The following is a 25439-nucleotide window of genomic DNA, read 5'->3' as shown; positions in this document are numbered from 1 at the left end:
GTTCACATTTAAATGAATCATGTCGGCCTTTCAGACACTTCAATTTCTTCAGTTCTACTAGACACACATCAAAAGACAATCCAGATGACATTTTCCCTAGTTCTTAAGTCACTCTCTAGGGGTGAGTATGACATTCAGTGAGGCTTAAGTAATAGCTGCAGGTCACTTGGGTATTTTTGACTATGCTGCATGGCTGACTCTGCCTGTGTGTTTCAAAGTGCTTCATGGTTCTCCACTAGCATTATATTCAAGAGATAAATTTATTTGTCAGTTACCAGAACTGCCCTTTGATGAAGAGGGTTAAATGTTGAATCTCCCCCAGTAGAACTTATACGTAATCCTTGGTTTTGGCTGAACCCTTTGGTCTCATGTGTTCCTTCTCCTGTTTCCTATACTATGAGTTAATTCTTAAAGCTTTGAAAGGTGTATTACTAAGATTACTGTTCCAAATTTCAAATCCTGCTTTTTGAACTAAATTTAGAATATGTTATGTATTTCTAAAACCAAGTAGGCTTCAGTTTATGCATAATATAAAGTATTACGTTTCTATAAATGCCCACATGGACAACATGATGAGCTATAAAACACTTTAGATGGAGAGAGGTATTGATTTTTACACTTTAAGCAAAACATTTTGAGGGAGCAAATAAAATGGCTCCGGCTCTACTGAGATGCAATTTTTCAGGAAGCTATGGAAAGTGTCACTAATGGGCAATATGGATATTTTATACACCAATACAGGTCATGTGCTTTGTTTATTAGTTTGGTTTACATTTGTTACATTTTTCCTACTCTAAGATATAATTACTACTACTAATTATTTAACAATGCAGTATTTTCTTAAGTTAGGATAATTTATATTAAGGAAAGCTCTAGGAAGTGTTCTTTAAAATGCAAGGCAAACTGTGATTGGAGTACTATTCAACTACATTGGCCAAATGCAAATTGTAAGACCTTACTTTTTTAAAATATTCAATACTCTGACCCTGGATTTTAAAGAATTATTTACATGTCATCATGTAATAGTGGCCTTCTGTTTTCTAATGATTTTAAGTTTCATGAGAAAAATAATGCCAAGAAAAAAACTTTATTCTCCCTTTTCTTTTTGAATGCAATATTGAAAAATAATAAATTCATAATACATCAATGTCTGTGGACTTTAAGAAACTGATATAATTACCTTAATTCTAAAATTTAATTTCTTGTCTTGTGCATGCTCCTAGAATTTAAACATTTTAAGGCCCCAAAATCATTTCCTTGGTCCAATTACTAAAGGAAGCTTGGGAAGTTAAATGTCAGGAGAAGACAGTACGAACATAGCATAGATGTGGGAAGATTTGGGTGGAAAGAATATTGAATTAGGAACAGAAGACAAGACTTTAAGCTCCATGTGTTTTCTGCATACCTTTGAGTGAATGACTTATATTATCTGTACTTTCTGCCAACTTCCTAATACTCACAAGAGTATGGGAAAAAAATAATCTCAGAAGCTTAGAACTATAAACTTCAAATCTGATTTAAAGAGGACACAAAATTAATGAAGCACCAAAGCAGTCTAGTCTAAATGGCCTCCAAATAAACCTGCAAACTTCCCAGTGTCTCTCCAGTAAGTTCCTATTTAACAATCAGGAAGGGACTGGGGAGGACAGACCACAGTGTACTGCAAAAGGGAAATTGTTTACCGGGAAGAAATACAAGCCCCGCTAGCTGTCAACAACAGCATGAGTAACTGCATTGCTCCATCACATTTGTGCATGCATGTGTGTGTTTACACCTTTTTAGCGGTTTTGAAAGTAATTAAATTCAAAATAAAATGAGGAGTGAAATTATGTAAATCCCAACTCAAATTCACAAATATATTTCTTTCCTGAGGCTCTGCCCTCCATTTTTGCAGGAAAAAAAAAAAAAGGTTTCAACATGAATGAACTTAGGATTTATGTATTCAAATAATTTCAGTTTCAAGCAATGTAGCATGCATCTGAGGATCTAAATAAAGCACCACTTAAATGTGCAATGGACTTTTATATGTACTACATGTGAAAATGTGCCAAATAGGATATACCTACATGTACACTTGCACTAACCCACATACAGAATCACAGCATGCTGCGCTTTCAGATCAAGTCAACCTTGTTAATGTTGGATTTGAAACTCTTAATTTTATGGAGCTAAATGTGTATATTTAGGTAATCAACGTCTGAAGCAGTTGATTGGGATTTGGAATATATTTCTGTTCAGAATAATTATGTTAATTTATATATATATTTTCAACTTACATATGTTTAAAAAAATTGACATGGTGCTATATTTCCTTCATGTTTACTGACCAGAGTTTGAAACAGTTTTTTGTACTTTTGATTCTCACAGAATTGGTCAATAGATATAGATTTCTGAAAAATGGCATTATAACCCATTGTCTGGTTGAAATTTGAAGAGATCATGTTTTATTTACCCTCTTCACTGTTGAAGTTTATAGGAATAGGATACATTTTATAATTAATAATAGTGCAAAGTTATATAAATTTGCTTTTAGAACTATGTATAGATTTATTCTCTGTACTATACTGTTAAGTAGATTCAACTGTCAAATTATTTTGACTTACATTTCATTCTTGGTTCTTATCAAGTCATTTATTTCTCCTGGTTATATTAATAAGTAAGTACTTGCTGTGTGCCACAGTAAATAAATAAACCCTAAAGATAAATTTTTCAACCAGATAATTACTTTGTATTACAATAATGCAAAATTAAACTGAAACAAATTACAAATTCAGCTTTTCCATCCTGATTATATAAATGGGGCTAACTTCCTTCCTCTGGCCAAGATTCAGAACCTGTTTTTAATAGGAAACAGCAAGAAAAGGAAGGTTCCTTTTTTATCTTATAGTGTTGGGAACTGATGTGTGATGGTGAAGGTGGTAAAGACTATCTATATTACCAGAAATCAAATTAATGTGAGTCTACATGTGAATGAACAATGAGAGGAGAAATAAAGGTGGGAGAGCATCATTGCCTTTCATTTTAACAAAGACATGGTTACTCCCATCCTCCTTTCATGATTGTGAAAAGTTCAGAGAGGTTAGTTAGCTAAAGGATAATGTGGGGGGTAAGAGGCTGACTCTAACCAGGTTGTTGGTGCTCAGATTCTGGCTCTGGCTCACTGACTGTGTGTTCCAAGTGGTCTCATCTTCAGTGTCCTCATCTGCAAATGTGTATCAGCATGTATCTTGTTGGATGTGAAGGTTCATGACTTATACGTATAAGGCACTAAGGATCGTGCTTCACACTGTCACTCAGTATCACAGAGTAAGTGGTAAATGCATGTCAGCAATTATTATCCAAGATCCAAAGCCTAATTCGTCTGCATACAGAAACATAACATTTTCAAACCATGATATTTTATCTCAGAATATGAAGTGGTTCATATAAACAAGAAAGTACAATAGATTCAATTACTCACTGTAGTCAATTGTAATACATTTCAATTACATTTAAATACAATATTAAATCATAAATGAGAAATACAGCAAGTGCAATAACTAGAATGTATACAAGTTATAATATTTGAAGAGAATATGTATTCTCTTCAAATATATGTATTTGTATTATATGTACAGAATATGTATTCAAATTTCTCTTTCTCTCGTAGAAGAGAAAATGAATTCTGCCTGGGAAAGGTCTTGGAATCTTGACAGGAAGGATAAAGTTTAGACTGAGTCAGGAATATAAGTGTGAGTTTTCCACAATTATGGTGCAAAGAAGGATGTCTCGGGCAGAAGATAAAGGCATATACAAAGTCATGGAGGGTAAAAAAATAGAATGAGGTATTTGGGACATAGCAAGCACTGCAGTATTGGTTGAGCAAAAGAAGCTGGGAGAAATCCAAGGGCCATTTCACCAAGGGTCTTTTTAGTTGTGCCAAGATATATGACCTTTATTTTCAGTTCTCTGTGTGCGCTCAGTCATGCCCAGCTCTTAGTGATCCCATGGGCTGTAGCCCACCAGACTCCTCTATCCATAGGATTCTCCTGGCAAGAATACTAGCATGGGTTGTCATTTCCTCTTCCAGGGGATCTTCCTGATGCAGGGATCGAGCCTGCATCTCATATCTCCTGCATTGGCAGGTGGATTCGTTACCACTGTGCCACCTGGGAAGTTTATTTTTAGTTGCCTGCTTTAAAATCTTCCCTCCCCCTTTGAAGTTTTTAAAGCAGGCAACCCTTCCAAAAATATTTGTGTTTAGAAAGGTCTTTCTGGAAGGTGGAACAAGGATGAGAAGTAGGGAATACCACCGGAGAGGCAGACTGGGAGTTCACTGCCATGATCTACAAATGAGTTTGAACAAAAGCTTTGGTAGTAGCCAATCAATTTACAAAATATCATATTTAATTTTAGAGAGGACATTTTAATCTCTTTCTGCAGCCAATCTGTGTAACTGATAAGCAAAATTCTTACTTCTTATTAAGATGTAATAAGTAGTTGGATCTTAACAAAAACATAGAATACTTAAAAGTCAACCTTCGACCAAGGATCCTGGATGGTTGTCAACACTGAGAATTTCATGGATTACGAGACAGCAATCTCTCAAAAGATGTTCTTGGCTAGATCAAGCAAAGATGCATGGTGCAGTAGACTATACTTACTTCTGAATGTTAGTCTTGGGAGGAAGATGAACCTCATGCATTTGGTGCCGTTAATGGGCTTCCTAAGTGGCACAGTGGTAAAAAATCTGCCTGTCGATGAAGGAGACGCAAGAAACGCAGTTCAATCCCCATGTCAGGAAGATCCCTTGGAGTAGGAAATGGCAACCCATTCCAGTATTCTTGCCTGGGAAGTTCCATGGACAGAGTGGCCTGCCAGGCTAGAGTCCATGGGGTCACAAAGAGTTGGACATGACTGAACACACACGCAGGCAAGAAGGAAACAGTCTTTATGAATGACGCTCACACTATGAATTTCCAGATTTTGAAAGATAAAAGAGTCATTGTGGGATCTGGGATGATCAAAAATAAGAGGATGTTTTATGATTTAGGTGTCCCAGAGCTTCTCTGATAGCTCAGATGGTAGAGAATCTGCCTCTGAGGCATGAGACCTGGGTTCGATCCCTGGGTCGGGAAGATCCCCTGGAGAAGGAAATGGTAACCCACTCCAATATTCTTGCCTGGAGAATCCCATGGACAGAGGAGCCTGGCGGGCTACAGTCACAAAGAGTCAGACATGAGTGAAGCAACTTAGCTAGCACTCGAGATTTTGATCATCAAAGACAAGAAACAACTTACTATTGCTAGAAAATGGTACTTGCAAAGATGGAATTATTCATGTTCAAATTATTTGGCAAAGTAAGTTTCTAGGTCTAATTAGAGGTCAGGGAAGATTATTAGAAAGGAAGGTTTAGTCTTTGTAATCCAAGTTGATGATTGTGTTGTAGGCATTTGAGTAACTATTGAATGATTTTCAGAGGACAGTTCAATAATAAATAGCTCATATTTATTGGTTGTTTCTTTTGTACACATTATAGTTGTCATCACATTAAATATATTTTCTTATTTAACTCTCATACCAACCCTCTGAGATAGGTACTGTTATCAACTTCATCTTACACATGAGGAAGCTGACTCTTTGTGACTCTCTTTTCACTGATACCAACGAACCATCCACAATGGGAAAAATATGGAGAAGGAGACTTCACTGCCCCCAGGGTTGTGAATTTTTGAATAATGAATTTCATTTCTCAGCGTTTAACATCTTAGTGAATTTGTTGATTTACAAGTTGTTCTCCCAAACTATAAGAGCATGAGATCAGGGACTGCGGACACCCTGGGACTAGGGTCAGCAGGCAGTCAGTAGATTCTTATAGACCTACTATGCATTGAATTTTTGACCTCAAAACAAAATAAAACTAACAAAATTTCTGACTCAGCAAAATGTTAAAGATATTCTAGGGAAAATTGTTTGGTACTGAGGGGCCTAAAAAAATAAGTACTAAGTATTGCCTCCAGGTCTAGGGTAGGCTGGTTTCAGAGAGAAAGCGTTTTTGTTGTGTCTTGAAAAACAAGACACAGTGGGAAGACAAGACAGGAAAGCATATGGATATCATTCAGTATGAAAGACACAAAGCTAAGAAACGCAAACATACTCTACTTGTGAGGTCAAAACTGAAACAGTTGAAGATATAAAACCTAGAAAGGAGGAACCAGACATTTCTATTTGGATGGAATCATTCAAGCAAAGCCATACTTGCTTAAATTAGTCTGGATTAGGATTTAGGGACTACAAGCCCAGAAAATGCCCTTGATGGATTTACATTTTTTAGACATTTCCAGCCCTTTATCTAGATGTCCTTGGTGGTAGATATCACTAGGGTGCCCACGCTTTGCTCCTGTCTTCGGATCAGGTGCAGCAAGTGCAGGCTGCCTTCAGCACGTTTCCCTGTGAACTTGCCAATTATTCACACCCCTGAGTGTTCCCCATGTGCTTCTCGACGCACCGCATTCCATTGACAGTAACTCACTGACACCCTTCTCAAGAGAGTCTGAGGCCTTTGGGGAAATCTAATGGCATTCTTGGAGAAGGCAATGGCACCCCACTCCAGTACTCTTGCCTGGAAAATCCCATGGATGGAGGAGCCTGGTAGGCTGCAGTCCATGGGGTCGCTAAGAGTCGGACACGACTGAGCGACTTCACTTTCACTTTTCACTTTCATGCATTGGAGGAGGAAATGGCAACCCACTCCAGTGTTCTTGCCTGGAGTATCCCAGGGACGGGGGAGCCTGGTGGGCTGCCATCTATGGGGTCACACAGAGTCGGACACGACTGAAGCAACTTAGCAGCAACAGCAGCAATGGCATTCTTTCCTGCAGACAAGAATGTGTTTGCTGAAAAGACTCGGCAACTCAGAAGTTTTTCTGATTCCAAACTGACCTTCCTTTACAACCAGTACTTTGTTTCCACACAGGAAATGACAGTCTTGTACCTGAAACTTCCTGTACAAGGAAGTGCTACTGACTGTCCTCTAAAATCTGTTCTAAAATTTAAAACAAATGTGGGTGCCCAATATTCTCTGGTGGCTCAGACGGCAAAGCATCTGCCTACAATGCAGAAGACCCAGGTTCGATCCCTGGGTGGGAAAGATCTCCTGGAGAAGGAAATAGCAACCCACTCCAGTCCTTGCCTGGAGAATCCCATGGACGGAGGAGCCTGGTGGGCTACAGTCCATGGGGGTCACAAAGAGTCGGGCACGACTGAGCCACTTCACTTCACTTCATGGGTGCCCATGTGTATAGTGATGGGTAGATGTAGGTGATTTGAGGGGAAAGGATGGCTAGATATTAGATTATCTAAAAGAGAGAAAGGAAGAAGGAAGGGAGAAAGCAAGAAACAAAGGAACAGAGAGAGAGAAAGAGAAGGAAGGGAGGGAGCAAGGCAAGAAGGAAGGAAGGAAGGAAGACAAAAGCAGAGAACACCAGTGTATCCAAAATGCCTATTTATCCCGTCACTTTTTTTTAATTTAGTATTTCCTAATACTGCAGGTCACTATTTCTCTGAAAGTATCTTCAAAATATCTGATGACCACAAGCATGCCTTCATGCAATTAATGCTATACTCATTCTTAATAATCTCTCGTGAGATCACCATGTATTAAACTCAGTGATTTCCAAGAACTTCAGCAGTAACCATATTGCTTCATTTTCCTAACCATGCCTCTCTCCCAAGCCAGTGTGTCCAGATATATGTCACTTAAATAATTTCCATATGATGCAGATTTTTTTTAATAGAGAAAAATTAAATGAAATATTGCTTTGAGAATTTCAGTGCATTGCTTTACATAATTAATACCGCCCTTGGGTTAAGGAAAAGCAGATCTGGATTAATATCATGCAACATACAGTCATCCACTCCAGTCTGACCTGTTTCTCACAGTTTCAAGTGTATCAGTTCAGAGGCCTCTATTTGGGATTTAGCCCTGCCAGCCAAGGGCCAAAGGCAGAATCCCCTGGACCCTTACCTCATTATCTTTGTGTTAGGTAGTTAGAATAGGAAAAAGGAGTCCAGAATGGCAGTGGCTAAAAGACAAAGTAGGGAAAAGCCCTCGAAAATAGAACAAAGGAAGGTCCGGGGACTGGAGTGAGACCCTCAGGTAAAACAAACAGCCCTCCTGGCTCGCCCAATTTACATAGGGCAGGCTCAGGGGGAAGAGAAAAAACATTTGAAAAGAGCCAAAATTGGGCCTCTGGCCTCTCTTCTCTTCACTTTTCCTTTAAGGTCAGCTTGCCTTCATGCCTTGAGGGTGTATGTTCCTTTGCTTGCCAAATAAAATTCTGAGCTGTAATCGAGCTGTGACACTGGTCTGCTGTTTCAAATGTTTGCGGTGAGACAGAACGAAGGAAATTACACGCTCCCCATGACATTTGCATACTCTTACTAAAGCTGCTGTGCTATGAGTGTTTGTGATTTAAACATAACAAAGCACAAAGAAAAATTTTCCATGGGATATAATGTCCGATGATTTCTCAGACAACTGTATGATAAATTTCTGTTCAAAAGGAGAATAGGATTATTTGAGCTCATTGGATTGCCTCTTAATCAGATTCCTACCAGGAATCTCAAACCAGATCGAACTCTTAGAATCATCTGTCATGGGTGCTGTTCTCATAAAGTGACTGGAAAAAATATACTAAAAATATATTATGAGATGTAATTTATTGAAACAAGAAGCAACTAAACGTAAACAAATACTGGCTGACATGTTCAACATTCACTACTGTTTACCGAACACCTCTTTGGTGCCTGGCTTTGTTCTGGATGCTTCAGATGCACCTCTGAACAGAGTATGTACTTGAAGCATTGGTCCCCCTTGAGCTTACTTTCTTTCATGAGATGACAGGTCGAGACATAAATGATACGTTATGTTAGAAGATAAGTGATGTGGGAAAAAATAAGACAAGGAATGGGGATAAGGAATGTCTGCTTGGTATTATGGGAAAGAGGGGAAGAGACATTCAGAGAGAAAGTGACATTTGAGTAAAGATTTAAAAGTATACAAAGAGTAAGGCATGTGAAGATACAGGAGACAAGCATTCAAAATGAGGCAACAGCATATGCAAAGGTCCTGCGGCAGAAAAAAGTCTGGACTGTGTCCAGGGAACAAGAAGGAAACCAGTGTTGCTTGCTGAGATGGGAGTTGAGTCCGAGAACAGAGGGTAGAGTGGATCCTAACAGCTGCTTTAGCTTTTATTCTCAGTGAGGCAAATAGTAATTGGAAAGTTATGAGCAGAGAAGTTACATTATCTGACTCAGCTTTTAACAGGATCACTCCAGTTCCTGTGGTGTGCTTTTTAAATTAGGGAACTCATTAGAAGTTTCACAATTGAAATGTTCTACTTTCCAAAAATGGCTTATGTATGATTTATGTCATTTCCTTGTGAAAATGTTATGTGCTTTCTAGGTGGTGAGTGCATATTGACTTGCCTTTTTTTCTTTTTTTTTTTTTTTGCTAAATGTAGCAAAAACCAGTTGTAAATGTGTATTTGTTTCTTCCCCTTTAATGCTACTCACCTGTCACATAACTGAAGTGTTTTCCCCCCCTAATGGATATAACGTTGCAACTCTTGATAATGCTCCTGGGCTCTGTGGAAACCTACTCTGAATTTTCTTGCATGTGTCTTGTGTTCAGTCCTGCCTCTGCCCCTCCGCGCTTACTGCTCGTCATGCTTGGAATGTCATCCCTAACTCCTTTCCACCAGCCCTTCAAAGTCAGTTCAGTTGCTCTAAAGTCTCCACTGCTCATTTCCATTGCTACGAATATTAACCCCTTCTCCAAAACATCCCACTCAGAATGTGCTTCATTGAGGTTAGCATCTATTTGTGAATTGTACTATATTTTTAAACAGTTTCTTGTATTTGCTTTTTCTGTTTAACCAGGGATCTCCTGTAAAACTGGGTGCTTGTCTGTGTGAGTCTCAGGTCTCAGCTCACAATAGGTGCTCGATAATTACCTGATGGTTTGTCGTTTAACCCTTCAACTCATTTATATTCAATATATTGAATATATTGATATATTCTATAACAGTGAGATTAGGCTATTCAAAAAGCCCAGTTCTCAGTGCAGGAATGTCATTGGAAAGCCTGAGGGGATGGGTGAGAGGAGAGCAAGCCAGGTTCGAGAACTGCTCTAGTTTCACTCTGGAGTCAGGGCGCCAGTGTCGCTGTCCCCCTTCCCAGGTGCTGAATAGCTTACGCACGCTTTCTTTATTACCCTGTGAAGTGAAAAAGCAGTTGATTTATGTGTCTCTTCAGCTACAATTAACTTCAATCTTTGTTTTGCCTCCTCATTTCTTTGTTGCGCTGCATTTTGTGGTAGCATCTATCGCAGACATGGAAAGCTTTTGTGTTAGAAGACATCTTTATTATATATTCTAACATGTTATAGTCCACCTCAATAAGCAGTTAATCAGTTGATAGCAGGAAATAATCAAATGCTTCATTTTGGAGTTCCTAAGCATGAAAGACACACATTCAAAATAAAACAATATGTATAAAATGTGTGTGTAAGATCAATGTATCTAAGGAATAGAGAATATATTTTCCAGTATAGTCCTGGCCAGGGATATATCAATTTGAGTTCCAAAGAAACACAAACTTGTTATTTCAATCATTAACAAGCTGAAATTGGTTTTGTAAATGGATGTCAAGGGTCAGTAGTAGGGATAGTGATTAAAGATGCATTTGTCTAGGCTCTTCACATATTTTTGTTTTCAGAAACAACCATTTGTTGTCATTGAGATGCTTTGCTTTTATTAAAACCAGTAGTGATTGTAAATGAAAATAAGTGTACTATTGAATTTTATACCTTACATTGTTTTTAAAGATGGAAGTCAATGTACCTCAGAGTTCCCTTCAAATGAGAAGTAATGTTGTAGTCTATACAAAAAACTAACTCCTAAGATAGCCACCTGGACCCAGAAAGCACACTAAAATCAAGTGTATCATTTAAATGGGGCTAAAATTATGGACTTGATCTTCTGCCTCTATAAACAGGCATTTTTTTTTTTACTATTGAAATAATAAAGAGAAGCAGACAAGACAGATGGAAGAAACTTCATTTAGACCCTGTAATGCATGCAGGAATATGTATATGTGGGCCACTTTCTTGTTTAAGGGATAAAGATATTTGCTGATAATATAATTCAGTTTCTTAGTCCATTAACATTTAATGTTTGAATTTCAGAGAATCAGTGTTTAGATTATGTTTAGATATCAATGTTTCATTTCTAATAAAATCAATGGATGATTTGCATGTATTATTCAAAGAAAGAAAGAATTCTGTTATTCTGTATTAACTCATTAAAAGCTTATAAAGATTATTGGGCTTTTAAAAAATATTGTCATTAAAAATAATCACAGCCGTCTTTTCCCATATTACCTGACTAATAATCCTTGCTGTATACTTCAGGCATGAACTTCTAGAAGAAGCTCGGAGAAAGGGATTACCTTTTGCCCAGTGGGATGGGCCCACTGTAGTCGCATGGCTAGAGGTAAGAGAATTAAATCAGAAGACTCTCATCCAATCCAATGTTTAGAGACAAGTAAAGCTGGGTTCCTGACGTCTTCATTTTTCCCATAGTCTGGAATAGCTTATAAAGAGAATGTTTGCTTTATCTAGGGACCCACAGTCATAGCTGTGACTTTACTCTGATGCTTTCTTGTGACTGTGGCAGAAGCAGCAGGCAGTGAGATCAAAGAAACTCTTAGTAAATTCCGTGTTCTTTATATCTAGAGTAAATCAAGAAGCAATTCTTGAGTGACACTCCTCGGACAGTAAAGAATCTGCCTGCAATGTAGGAGACCCGGATTTGATCCCTGGGTCAGGAAGATCCCCTGGAGAAGAGAATGGCAACTCACTCCAGTACTCTTGCCTGGAGAATCCCATGGACAGAGGAGCCTGGGGGGCTACAGCCCATGGGGTCACAAAGAGTCAGACACAACTGAGTGACTAACACTTGCGCTGTGTTGTTGCTAGGAAGCATCTGTCCAGTACATTAGTCCAGAGCCCTTCCTCATCAGCAGGTTAACAGAAAAGAGCCATCTCCGTATTTTTAACACTTCTGTGTGATTCAAGACATTTGCAGCCATTCCTTTGCTTGTAGTATAATTCCTGAACATGAAGGAGCCAGCTAGATTTAGACATTTGGAATTTTGCAGAATACACAAACCCTTGTTCCCTTCTGGGTCTAGACTGAATGTTTTTAATGAAATGAGAACTACATTTAGCATATCCTGCACAATACAAGGGCCTGGATAAATGAATCAATACCTGATCAGCAGAAGCAGACGAGAATGGGGAAGGAAATACATATTTGACCACAAGGGCCCTTTCATGCCACTTATCAATAGTTTCACCACCCCTTCCATTCAGTTCTCTAATGTGGGCTGTTGGCAGCTGCTAGGAGATGCTGATGTCAAGATGAAGGGGAGTATAGTCAGTCCACCGTATCCATGGGTTCCCCGCCCGTGGATTCAACCAAACACGTTCAATCTGAAACAAATCCATGGATGATAAGCCCTGGATAGTCAGGCCCTACAGGGACTCCAGCATCTGCAGATTTTGGTCTGCGATGTCCTGGAGCCAATAGCCCAAGAACACCAAGGGACTGACTGTATGAACTTTTGTTGCTTGGCAGAGGCAATTAGAAACCATTGTTTTAAAAGGTTCAGGATTCTAAAATTGTTCACCTTCATTATTATATCAAATCCAGAGCTAACGAATTAATCAATGAGGGACAACAAAACATTTAATTTTAAAAAATTATCTTACACAGATAAATATAAAAACATGCTTTGCATTTTTTCTTGGACTGAGTGAAAGAAGCCTGTGTCTTGCTTTATTCTTTCATATCAGTCAGGAAATTTTTTAGCTTATTAGTGATCACAGCTGTTCTTCCGAATATGTCTTTAAAATTACTATATTTTAAAAATCAATTTATAAGACAAAATGTTTAAGAAAGCCCACTGCAAAACTGAGAGCAACTCATTGTGCAGTTTCTCTCCAGCGAAATGAGCTACAGTTTCACAGAGTTAGCTGCTATTTTGGCAAGTGATGAACAGATCCTTTATTAAAAAAAAGATTTACTGACATTAAGGGCCTAGGGAATGACAGGCAGTGACGTTTCTGCTAATTAAAACTATCCTGAGCACACAGAAATTGCTCCTAGTGTGTTCCCTAAAGTGACTGAAATTATAAAATGGAATAAACATGATGAATGAGGTGGGTGATCCAGTGAATGAGAGCTCTTAACTTTCACCTCCTTTAGTACTTCCTTGCTTGCACAGCCCACTGAGTGATGGGTACAAATAAGTCTGATGCTTCATACACCGTTTATAGACACCAAGAACTTTGTGAAAGTCTAATCAGGAATGGGGACTTTCCGGGTAGCACTAGTGGTAAAGAACCTGCCTGCCAGTGCAGGAGATGTTAAGAGTCATGGGTTCCATCTCTGGGTCTGGAAGATCCCCTGGAGAAGGGCATGGTGACCCACTCCAGTGTTCTTGCCTGGAGAATATCATGAATGGAGGAGCACGGCAGGCTATAGTCCATAGGGTCGCACAGAGTCAGACATGACTGAAACGACTTCGCACACAGAACAATCAGGAATGACCTTGGTAACTAGGTATTGGCAACCATATATTGGTAATGTTAACTGGTATGGAAGTCCAAATATCTTAGTATAGAGGAGGTGAAAAGAAGTGAAAATCATTCAGGTCCAGTGAAGGTATATTTAGATGTTTAGTTATTTTGAACTTCAGGTTACAAACTATGAATTCAAATCCCGTCTTTACTCGTATATAATCATTATCTGTCAAGGCAAGGTCAATTCCCATGCCTAACATGTAGGAGATGCTATCGTCAGTCATGCATTGCACCTGTCTCCTTTCTCTCTCCATCACAGCCCAGGCCACATTGTGTGAACAATTTGACTTTTTAATTCCTCTACAGAAGCAAGCAACCCCTTAACATAGAAGAATTTTTAAAATTAAAAAAAAAATCAGTATTAGTTATTTACTATCATGTAGCAAATTATCCCAACACGTAGCATTTCTTTTCCTCATGACTTCTGTGGGTCAGGAATCTAGACATGGTTTACTACGGCCTCTTTCCAGAGTCTCTCACAAGACTGCAGGCAGAGTGTCAGCCCAGGGCCCCAGTCGTGTCAAGTCTTGACTTGGGGGAAAATCCAGTTCTGAGCTGACTCCATTCCTTGCTAGCTGTTGGCCAGAGACATCTGTTCCTTTCCACATGAGCATCTCACAGGACTGCTCGCAGCTCGACAGCTGGCTTCCCCCAGAGCAAGAGCTCAGAGAATAGAGGCAGAGAGGACCAGCTGGAATGAAGCCCGTCTGTTCGTAACCTAACCTGGAAAGTCATGTCCCATCATTTTGCATGTGTGCTAAGTCGCTTCAGTCGTGTCTGACTCTGTGCGATCCTATGGACTATAGCCTGCCAGGCTCCTCTGTCCATGGGATTCTCCAGGCAAGAATACTGGAGTGGGGTGCCATGCCCTCCTTTAAAGGATCTTCCCAGGGATCAAACCTGGATCTCTGGCACCCCTTGCATTGACAGGTGGGTTCTTCACCACCAGCGCCAGTCACTTTCATCACACAGTCTTTTCATTACAGTAAGTCTCCAGGTCCAGCTGCAACTTGGAGGAAGAGGGTGATACACGTGCAGGAATATCAGGGAGTGAGATTATTTGGAACCATCTTAGAAGCTGCCTAAAACAAAGCCTTAGAAATAATAAAGCCAAATCCCTTCCATTTTACAAAGGAGGGAAATAGGGCTGAGGTACAGAGGACTTGTACAACTCACTGATGACAGGGAAGGCCTGAGCCTTCTGATTCTTAGTCTAGAGCTCTTGACGCTATATATTGCTGATTTATGGTTGTTCTTCACTTTTTCCTTCACTTGCTCTCACTCTCCTTTTGCTCAGTCTGTTCATACCAACAAATAAAATACCCCTCCCCCCAAAATAGTACTTTAGCTTTTTAAAAATTTAAACTCACCAGCACGTGCCCCGCTTCTTCTTCATAGGGGAGTGGGGAGAGGAATGGCAAGAATATTCCTTATTAAAATAGTGTGTGTAATTCTGCTGCTACAACTCAGCACATCCACCCTGGGCTTCAGATGCGTGCTGGGCATTATGCTGTGTTCATTGCACTGCCAATTCAACTCTTTCCAGAGTCTCACAGCAAAGTTGAAAAATCAGAATCCGTAATTTCTAGAGCATTATTTGTTTCATAACTCTCTTTAATTAATGTTTTACAGGTGCTTATACTGTTAGCCTCTTGCATTAGCCCATCATTTCGTTCTCCAAAAAGTATTTTCCTATTTAGCATCTAATTGAGCACATACAAATTAGCACATAGCATAGGTAGGTAGGTAGGTTGGAAATGTCGCTTAGCCACATTAAAGCCTTTGATTAAAAGCACTCAGAATTCCAAAGGAGAATTCTAAATTGAAGTCATTTATTAAACAAATGTGTTAATTGAGCCTTTACCAAATGCAGCTTGTAGCCATTCTTGTCCTTAAACTCTAGAGGAGGTTTGGTGAGGTGCAGCTATTATATTTATCCCTCATAAATTCGTTGTTAAATTGCAGACCCTGAAGGCTACCTTTCCAATCTTTATTTCCATTACTGCCTAACTGGTTCTTTGAATAAATTATTTAATGTCTTTATGCCTCTCTCTCTCCTGGGGGAAATAAGAATTGCATCTCTTTCATGGGGTTGTGGTAATAAATGAGTTCATACAGGTCAGATAATTAGAATACGATGTAGCACATAGTGTTAATGGTTAACTATGATTATAATCTGGGTACATTTTCCCCCCAATCCAACAGCTCTGGTTGGGAATGCCTGCTTGGTATGTGGCAGCCTGCAGAGCCAATGTGAAGAGCGGTGCCATTATGTCTGCTTTATCGGACACTGAGATCCAGAGAGAGATTGGAATCAGCAACCCTCTGCATCGCTTAAAGCTCCGATTAGCAATCCAGGAGATGGTTTCCCTAACCAGTCCTTCAGCTCCTCCGACATCCAGAACTGTGAGTCCCTTTGTGCTCCTTCCCTCTCCCAGGGCTGGGCAGACAGCAGCCTCCCCAGGCCCACAGAGCAGAACTGTGGCAGCAAGCATGTCAATGTCAGCATGCATTATTCTCAGGAGATCTAGCTTGCTCTTCATTAACCTTGCTGCTACTTTTAATAGGCTTTCAATTGAAGAGCTATGATTCCTATCAGACTTGAAGGCTGCAACCAAAATAGACTTTTGAGCTAGCCTCTAAAGTTTAGATTTTTCTCCCAAGCGAGACCAAGAGTTTATTCTTTCATGAGATTTTTCCTTTTTAATGTAATCCAGCATCTCAAGAGATGAACTCTGGGCAGCAGTACTTTTTGAAGATGTAACGCTAAACTCACTACCTCTTAAGCAGTTTTCATAAATCAAAGTACCTGATATTTAATGTTTTATAAATACCATGTGAATTACCTGCCCTCAAAACCTGTTTGCTTTTTATTTATAAATCCCTATTTCTCTCATAATTTTGTCCCTGTCTTAATATTAGAAAAGATCAAAATATTTTAAAAAGGAATGCCAGATGACAAATTCAAACACTGAGAGAAACTTGCAAATAACATTCATTCCTTCCTTAGTCCTTCTCCAAATTATATCATTTTCTGATAAAGAATGTGATTTCTGATGTTAATTGGATTTTTCTTATCCCATGTCTTATACAAAAAAAAAAAAAAAGGAAAAATGAGGTAAGTTCAAATAGTGGGCAAAAGATAGGAAAGCAAAATTATTTCAGTTTTCAGGCACACAGCTAACTTGAGTATAACTTTTTTTCATATGGGTCTTAAACATCACCGTAAATTGGAGAATTGGCTTCATTTTATTATATATATTCTTATATTCCTTCCCAGTGTACTAGATTCCAGTGCTAGAAACACAAAGTCAAAATTTAATTGTTTATCTTTCTTATATAATTCCATTTTAACTTTTTCCTAAGATATATTTAGGAGAAAATATATACTTTAACAAATTCTTATATATGACTTGTTGAAAGTGAAAGAGGAGAGTAAACGTTGAGTAAAAACTCAACATTCAGAAAACTAAGATCATGGCATCTGGTCCCATCACTTCATGGCAAATAGATGGAGAAAGAGTGGAAACAGTGACAGACTTTATTTTGGGGGACTCCAAAATCACTGCAGATGGTGACTGCAGCCATGAAATTAAAAGATGCTTGCTCCTTGGAAGAAAAGTTATGACCAACCTAGACAGCATACTGAAAAGCAGAGACATTACTTTGCCAACAAAGGTCCGCCTAGTCAATGCTATGGTTTTTCCAGTAGTCATGTATGGATGTGAGAGTTGGACTTTACAACTCTTTACAGTCCAACTCTTTACAGCATTGCTGAAGAATTGATGCTTTTGAATTGTGTTGGAGAAGACACTTGAGAGTCCCTTGGACTGCAAGGAGATCCAACTAGTCTATCCTAAAGGAAATCAGTCCTGAATATTCATTGGAAGGATTGATACTGAAGCTGAAACTCCAATACTTTGGCCACCTGATGTATAGAACTGACTCATCTGAAAAGACCCTGATGCTGGGAAAGATTGAGTGCAGGAGGAGAAGAGGGCAGCAGAGGGTGAGATGGTTGGACGGCATCACCGACTCAATAGTCATGAGCTTGAGTAAACTCTGGGAGTTGGTGATGGACAGGGAGGCCTGGTGTGCTGCAGTCCATGGGGCTGCACAGAGTCGGACACGATGGAGCAACAGAACTGAACTGATAGCATATTAAAATGTATATAAATGTTATATACTATAGCTGAAGTATTACTGAAGCTAAAAAAGTAATTCAGAATATATTTAAAATAAAAACTGAGAAGGCCATTAAAATAGTTACTACAGAATTCAGATCTGATGATGAGTTTCCTGCGTAACTTCCAACTGAGAGAGAAGTATCATGACTGGTTTATGTTAACATTCTCCTCCCAAGAGCAAATTTGAACAAAAATGTTTAAAATTTCTAATCTTGCAAAAATAAAAGCAACAGAAGTCCCAATTTAAATATGAAAAGTAGAGTATAATTTATAAATATTTAGCATCCTATTTCTTAAAGGAAAATTGAATAATTAAGCACTATTTTTCTAAAAATCTCTAAACAAACTGAAGGAACTTAAATCACAAGCTGTTAAAGGTAAGAGCATACTCAATTGTTCAAAGAATAGTCAAATGTAAAGAGAGCTTATGAGACCCTTCATCATCTATTCTCAATTCCCCTCAAAGGCTTTATTTCCTCAGATCAGGATCCCAGGAACACAGACCTGATTTCAGTTTCCTAAACTTTTATGATTTGGGTTGATCATTAGCTTTTTCAGTCATTCTTCTCTCTGCCTGGAACATTCTTTCCACTCCAGGGTCACTGTCCTCCAGTGATGACCCCTGAATGTCCTTCCTCTAAAAAGTTTTCACCAAACTCCAAAGTCTGGGCTTGCTTCCCTTCCCGAGTCATCGCTCTGTATACTTAGAAGAAAGGACTACATAATTTTCTATCCTTGATTCATCCCACACTAGAGCAAGTGTATTATGAGGTTTTCCATAGTCCCTGGGCCTTAACTCAGGGCCTGGCAAATTGTAAATAGTCAATAAATATGCACCTTAAAATGATGATTTTATAAGTTGTACTACCCACCACTACACAGGATATGAAATATGTATGCCCTGATTACAGAGAGGGCAACCATGCTAAGAAAAGGAAGACATAGAAGCAGAGTGCTCTGGCATTCCAATGAGGGAAAAGTCACTTTTGATTAAGGCTCAAAGAGAAGTTAACATTTGAAAGACAGCTAATATATTGCTAATTATTAAAATAATTCATATTTTCACTATTAACTCTTTGATAGAGACCTTTTCATTCTACTTTCTTTCTCATTTTATAAAAATATTTTCACATAATACATTATTTTGTACTTTTAAAACTCAGTAATATGACATGAATGTTTCCCCCATTTTATTAATATTAAATATGTAATTGTAGTATCATTGTTAATTGCTGCATACCTCCTTTAATTTATTTAACCAACCCCCTTATAAATTGGACATTTTGCTTATTTAGCAATTTTCATTGTATTTACAATACAATAGTATGAATATAGTTATGTTATTACATTAACTGTGGTTATTTCCATACCAATATTTGTATATAGGGCATTTATATTTTTATTACTTTTGAACCTTAAGTACCAGATAGTATTGTGTAGTCTTTTCTCCCCCTTTGTCAAAGTTAATGACTACATTGCTTAAGTTTACATTTTAAAAGTTACTAGTAAAGTTAAGATGTTTTCATATTCTTATTTATTTTAGTATTTAAATGAATTTCCTATTCATAGCTTTTTTCATTTTTCTGTCAGATTATAGGAATATTCTTTTTTTTTTCTTTTTGCTAATGTGTAAAAGCTCTTTATTCACAGAAGACATATGCCCTTAGCTAAATATTGATACAGGTTACACAAGAGAGAAGTTGTCTCTATTTGCTTTAAAAATAATCTACTGAGTGCTTTTTGTAAATACTTCTTTAACTCTATCTACATGAAAGTATTTACTTATTTTTAATATATTTCAAATACGATTTTCTTTGCAAAAAAATTACATGTCAATTTATAGTAATTAATCTACTACATAAAGTGAAGATGAAAACATTTTAAAGTCATCACCTAAAATTATATACTAGGATTCACTCTTTGAAATTTTAAAAGGAGTTGACTTTTTTTTTTTAAGAAATGTTATCATGTCTTCTGGAACACTGCCAACAGTTCTGATCATAAAAGATATTCCGTGTGTTTAGGTTTGGGTTCCTGAGAAAGATGTACCTTATTCATTCACTCAAGTTCTTAAGAGAAAAAAACAAGATACTTAGATTAAAAAAAAAAAAAAAAAACTGAACAGAACTCTGCCTCCTTTTGTGTTTAGATGAAATGGACGAATAGAAAAATCTAGTGTTTTCATTCATTATTATTATTTACATTTACTATTTCCCTGGGCCAGCCCTAATCTTCCAGCTTTCTGTTTCTTTTTCCTAAGCTGTTACTATAGTTACTATAGAAGGCCTCCTATATAATAGAATAGAGATGGAGATATCAGATAATTGAAATATTTGGTTTAAGAGGTATATCATAAAGAATACATAAATTCTTTAAATATTTCATCTTAAGTACAAATATGTAAATATTCAGGCACTTGCAAATTTAGATGAAACCCTAAGGACTTTTCTTTTAGCTAATTCCAGTGCCTGGAGTTTCACATTATGTTTATTTGATAGCTTCATCCTTTAAACATTTTCAACTTTTTTAGTTTGAGTTTCTTTTTAAAGTGATAACTAAGATACTCGAAAAGCTATGTGAATGTAGAATCCTCTTGGAAATTTACAGATTCTTCCCTAGACTTTGCTGAAGTTGTATTTCTGATTGATAATGTGTTTTAATATTTATCCTTATCTAGTCTTTCCCAATAATTCAGCTTAATGTTCAGACATGAGCCAACTTCATTTAATTTTTGGCTCTATATAATATTTACTTAAATTGCCTGATTTTTTTTTAAAGTGCTGTGAAAGTAGAAAGGTTTGGAAACAAAAACAAGTGATCTTTGGTAAACATATAATTTAGCAATTTTGAGCAGACATGGAAGGCATAAGATAAGTTTCAACAAAATGTACAGGGGAAATAAAGAGCATTTATTAAACTAAAGATTTGCTTGGGCAGAGATTGTTTACGAGAATTCTAGTAAAACTGTAGTAACAGCCAACATCAATGGAGAACTAAGGTCAGGCCCTGGTCTAAGTGTTCTACATGCAGTAACTGATTTGAGTCTGAGGACGATATGAGATGGGTACTTTCATGATACCTATTTCACAAATGGGAGGAATTGATGAACAGAGAGGTTAAGTGACTTGTCCTAAGGTCACACCCCAGGTGGTTTTGCCCATAGTCTGTGCTCGTAACAAGTGTAGTTTCCTGCTTCCTGCACTCTACCAGTTTTCCTTCTTTTTCACAACATTCTTTCAGTCTACTTTGGTTCCCCTTTACATAATTATTAACCTCCTAAACCTCAACCTTTAAGTAAATAAGGTGACATACAGTTGTGTTAAACTAGTCTTATTATAATGAGAAATATTTTTCCTTATGGTAGAGAAACATGAAGTCAGATTAGGGAGAAATGTGGATACAGGCCATTTTAAATGTGGAAGATAAGATCAGATCAGTCGCTCAGTCATGTCCGACTCTTCGCGACCCCATGAATCACAGCACGCCAGGCCTCCCTGTCCATCACCAACTCCCGGAGTTCACTGAGACTCACGTCCATCGAGTCAGTGATGCCATCCAGCCATCTCATCCTCTGTCGTCCCCTTTTCCTCCTGCCCCCAATCCCTCCCAGAATCAGAGTCTTTTCCAATGAGTCAACTCTTCCCATGAGGTGGCCAAAGTACTGGAGTTTCAGCTTTAGCATCATTCCTTCCAAAGAAATCCCAGGGCTGATCTCCTTCAGAATGGACTGGTTGGATCACCTTGCAGTCCAAGGGACTCTCAAGAGTCTTCTCCAACACCACAGTTCAAAAGCATCAATTCTTTGGCGCTCAGCCTTCTTCACAGTCCAACTTTCACATCCATATATGACCACAGGAAAAACCATACCCTTGACTAGACGGACCTTTGTTGGCAAACGAATGTCTCTGCTTTTGAATATGCTATCTAGGTTGGTCATAACTTTCCTTCCAAGAAGTAAGCATCTTTTAATTTCATGGCTGCAGTCACCATCTGCAGTGATTTGGGAGCCCAGAAAAATAAAGTCTGACACTGTTTCCACTGTTTCCCCAATTATTTCCCATGAAGTGACAGGACCAGATGCCATGATCCTCGTTTTCTGAATGTTGAGCTTTAAGCCAACTTTTTCACTCTCCACTTTCACTTGCATCAAGAGGCTTTTGAGTTCCTCTTCACTTTCTGCCATAAGGGTGGTGTCATCTGCATATCTGAGGTTATTGATATTTCTCCCGGCAATCTTGATTCCAGCTTGTGTTTCCTCCAGTCCAGCATTTCTCATGATGTACTCTGCATATAAGTTAAATAAACAGGGGGACAATATACAGCCTTGACGAACTCCTTTTCCATGTCCAGTTCTAACTGTTGCTTCCTGACCTGCATACACATTTCTCAAGAGGCAGATCAGGTGGTCTGGTATTCCCATCTCTTTCAGAATTTTCCACAGTTTACTGTGATTCACACAGTCAAAGGCTTTGGCATAGTCAATAAAGCAGAAATAGATGTCCTTCTGGAACTCTCTTGCTTTTTCATGATCCAGTGGATGTTGGCAATTTGATCTCTGGTTCCTCTGCCTTTTCTAAAACCAGCTTGAACATCAGGAAGTTCATGGTTCACGTATTGCTGAAGCCTGGCTTGGAGAATTTTGAGCATTACTTTACTAGCGTGTGAGATGAGTGCAATTGTGCGGTAGTTTGAGCATTCTTTGGCATTGCCTTTCTTTGGGATTGGAATGAAAACTGATCTTTTCCAGTCCTGTGGCCACTACTGAGTTTTCCAAATTTCCTGGCATATTGAGTGCTGCACTTCACAACATCATCTTTCAGGATTTGAAATAGCTCAACTGGAATTCCATAACCTCCACTAGCTTTGTTCGTAGTGATGCTTTCTAAGGCCACTTCACTTCACATTCCAGGATATCCGGCTCTAGGTCAGTGATCACACCATCGTGATTATCTGGGTGGTGAAGATCTTTTTTGTACAGTTCTTCTGTGTATTCTTGCCATCTCTTCTTAATATCTTCTGCTTCTGTTAGGTCCATACCATTTCTGTCCTTTATCGAGCCCATCTTTGCATGAAATGTTCCTTTGGTATCTCTGATTTTCTTGAAGAGATCCCTAGTCTTTCCCATTCTGTTGTTTTCCTCTATTTCTTTGCATTGATTGCTGAAGAAGGCCTTCTTATCTCTTCTTGCTATTCTTTGGAACTCTGCATTCAGATGTTTACATCTTTCCTTTTCTCCTTTACTTTTCGCTTCGCTTCTTTTCACAGCTATTTGTAAGGCCTCCCCAGACAGCCATTTGGAAGGTAGATTTCAAATTAATTTACTTTGACATTCAGTTATAAAGTAAAAAATGCTTCAAAATGATGTAAGTCATTATAGCAGTGACAGCTAGATAAGGTTCAGGGTTGTTCTGAGGTCTGGCTGCTTTATTTATTTTGTATTTCTGACAGCAAGAGAATTATTTTCCCCCAATTAGTTTTCATAAGTTATCCCTTAAACTCATTTTAATATTTATTTTTATATCATAAATCTCTCCTGAATGATTTAATTAGGTAAGTGCTTTAATTCTTAACCTCCTTTAGGAACTTTCCTTCTAGATTTCAATTGATAATAGTAGCTGCATATTCTACTGCATCTGGGCTAAGGTCAGGCTAGCAAGGCACCTCCAACGAAACTGAATGACGGTCTCACTGTCAGTGCCGACCTTGCACTTCCATGACCCTGAGAGTGAGTGCTTCCTTAAACAGAGCCCCCTTGACACCTCACCTACCTCATCCTAGTCCCAGCCCTGGATCAGAATATATTGCATCATAATTTAAAATCATTAGGGTCTTTTACAGTATGAGTATGTAGTTTTAGCCTACTTAACAGATGTAGAATCTAGAGAAGCTTGGGAAATGACCTAGTTACTGAGAAGTGGCGCTGCTAGAACTCAAACCTCTTGATTCTGATTTAGTAAATTTCTAGATAACTAAAATTTTAGAAATCATTTTCTGGGCTCAAATGGTATTTGCCATACACACACAAAAAATCATTTACTGGTTTGCATTCTCCAGTTCATTTATCAGGGTTTGCAGCATTGACACCAAGGGCAGTAAGTAAATGATTTTCAGTGGCTCTCAGAAAGCCACAGCCAAATGATATGATGCTTGTCCTTTATGCTTTTCCAGGCCACTTTTTGCAGTCTTTATCCCTGGACTCAAGGCACCAGTGTCCTATATCCTTTGCTTCTCAAAGCATCCCAACTCTAGCTATTCTCTAAGATGTGCTCTTTGTTGAAATGCTCATGCTCTAAAGCACCCTTTTTATGACTTACCCAGATGAAAGTTCCATCCTTGAAACTGGTGATAAAAAGAAACAAATCTAAATAATTGACTTACTACCCATAGGTGTGCTTATAAAATAAACTTGTTGAAAACCTCAACTAATGCCTAAGTGGTTGGGTCGTATAGGAGTCATTTTATGAGTTACTTTTCAAGACTCTAGAGCAGGCAGTGCTCCTCACAAGTAAAACTGCAGAGCACAAGTGAACAACCAACTTACAACTTCGGGAAGTTTGCCAACCATACTTTAGAAAATTGTCCTGGATATATACTCATTTTGTATATAAATTGTCCTGGATATACACTCATTTTGCATGCAAAGATACAGATTAAGTCATAGCTCCTTGAATCCTACTCCAAAATATGGTGATAGACCGGCAGATACAGACTTTAAATAACCTGTGAAAGAGATTATGTGAAGTGAAGTGAAATCACTCAGTTGTGTCCAACTCTGTGACCCCATGGACTGTACAGTCCATGAAATTCTCCAGGCCAGAATCTGGAGTGAGTAGCCATTCCCAGAAGATCCAGAGGATCTTCCCCAACCAAGGGATTGAACCCAGGTCTCCCACATTGCAGGTGGATTCTTTACTAACCAAGCCACAAGGAAAGAGATTATACGTGTCTGCATTTCAGTATGAAATAATACTGGTCAAATTTCTTACAGAAGGAGGGCAATCTTCATTTCTTGGATTCACAAACAAGGTGGAATCTATAGACATCATTGTAAAACAGTCTGGCTTAAATGAATTTCCTCTCAAGTAACCATCATTGAAGCTTGTGATGAAGAGACAGTACAGCCGTTCAGGCAAAGCAGTGTCATCACTGAGTGTAAAGGGAATGTGACAGATAAGTGTAAAAACACTTTTTGAGCATAGTACACTCCTCAAAAAGGCAGTGAAAGCAGTTTCTGCCAAGTGATTTAATAATCATATATTCATATGCAACTTTCTGTTTATAATGAGCACCATTTTTAGAAGCTGGGGCTAGAGGGAGGGGCTTTTAATGACATGGATGGCTGCTGTATTCCAAGTATATATTACAGTTGTGCAGTTTTATCTTTTAAGAAAAAAGTTCATTTATACTCAGAATTCCAAAGTGGTAGGAAAATGAGAATTCTATATGTATAAATGATACTTATCCCTTGAGATCTTTATGCCTATATGATTTACTTATAATAATGAATATTTACTGTTTCATTGCTCAACCATGAGTAATTCTCTTATACAGGAGATTTACCATAT

The 25439-nt window shown here is 38.2% G+C and overlaps 1 protein-coding gene across 11 annotated transcripts in view; it reads left to right on the top strand.

Annotated features, from left to right (window-relative positions):
• PPFIA2 (PPFI scaffold protein A2) overlaps positions 1 to 25439 on the top strand; it is a 502390-nt gene that overhangs the window by 451800 nt on the left and 25151 nt on the right. For all 11 annotated transcript variants that reach the window (XM_086398878.1, XM_086398877.1, XM_086398875.1 and 8 more), the window contains 2 exons: positions 11453 to 11534; positions 15893 to 16093. In XM_086398878.1, coding sequence (XP_086255004.1) covers positions 11453 to 11534; positions 15893 to 16093 — 283 coding nt within the window. The remainder of the gene's footprint in view (positions 1 to 11452; positions 11535 to 15892; positions 16094 to 25439) is intronic.

This window comes from Bos grunniens, chromosome 5, assembly GCF_055505025.1.
Source record: "Bos grunniens cultivar Pamir isolate PY7600 chromosome 5, Bosgru_T2T1.0, whole genome shotgun sequence".
Taxonomy (NCBI): Eukaryota; Metazoa; Chordata; class Mammalia; order Artiodactyla; family Bovidae; genus Bos; species Bos grunniens.
This window is presented reverse-complemented; position numbering and strand designations above follow the sequence as displayed.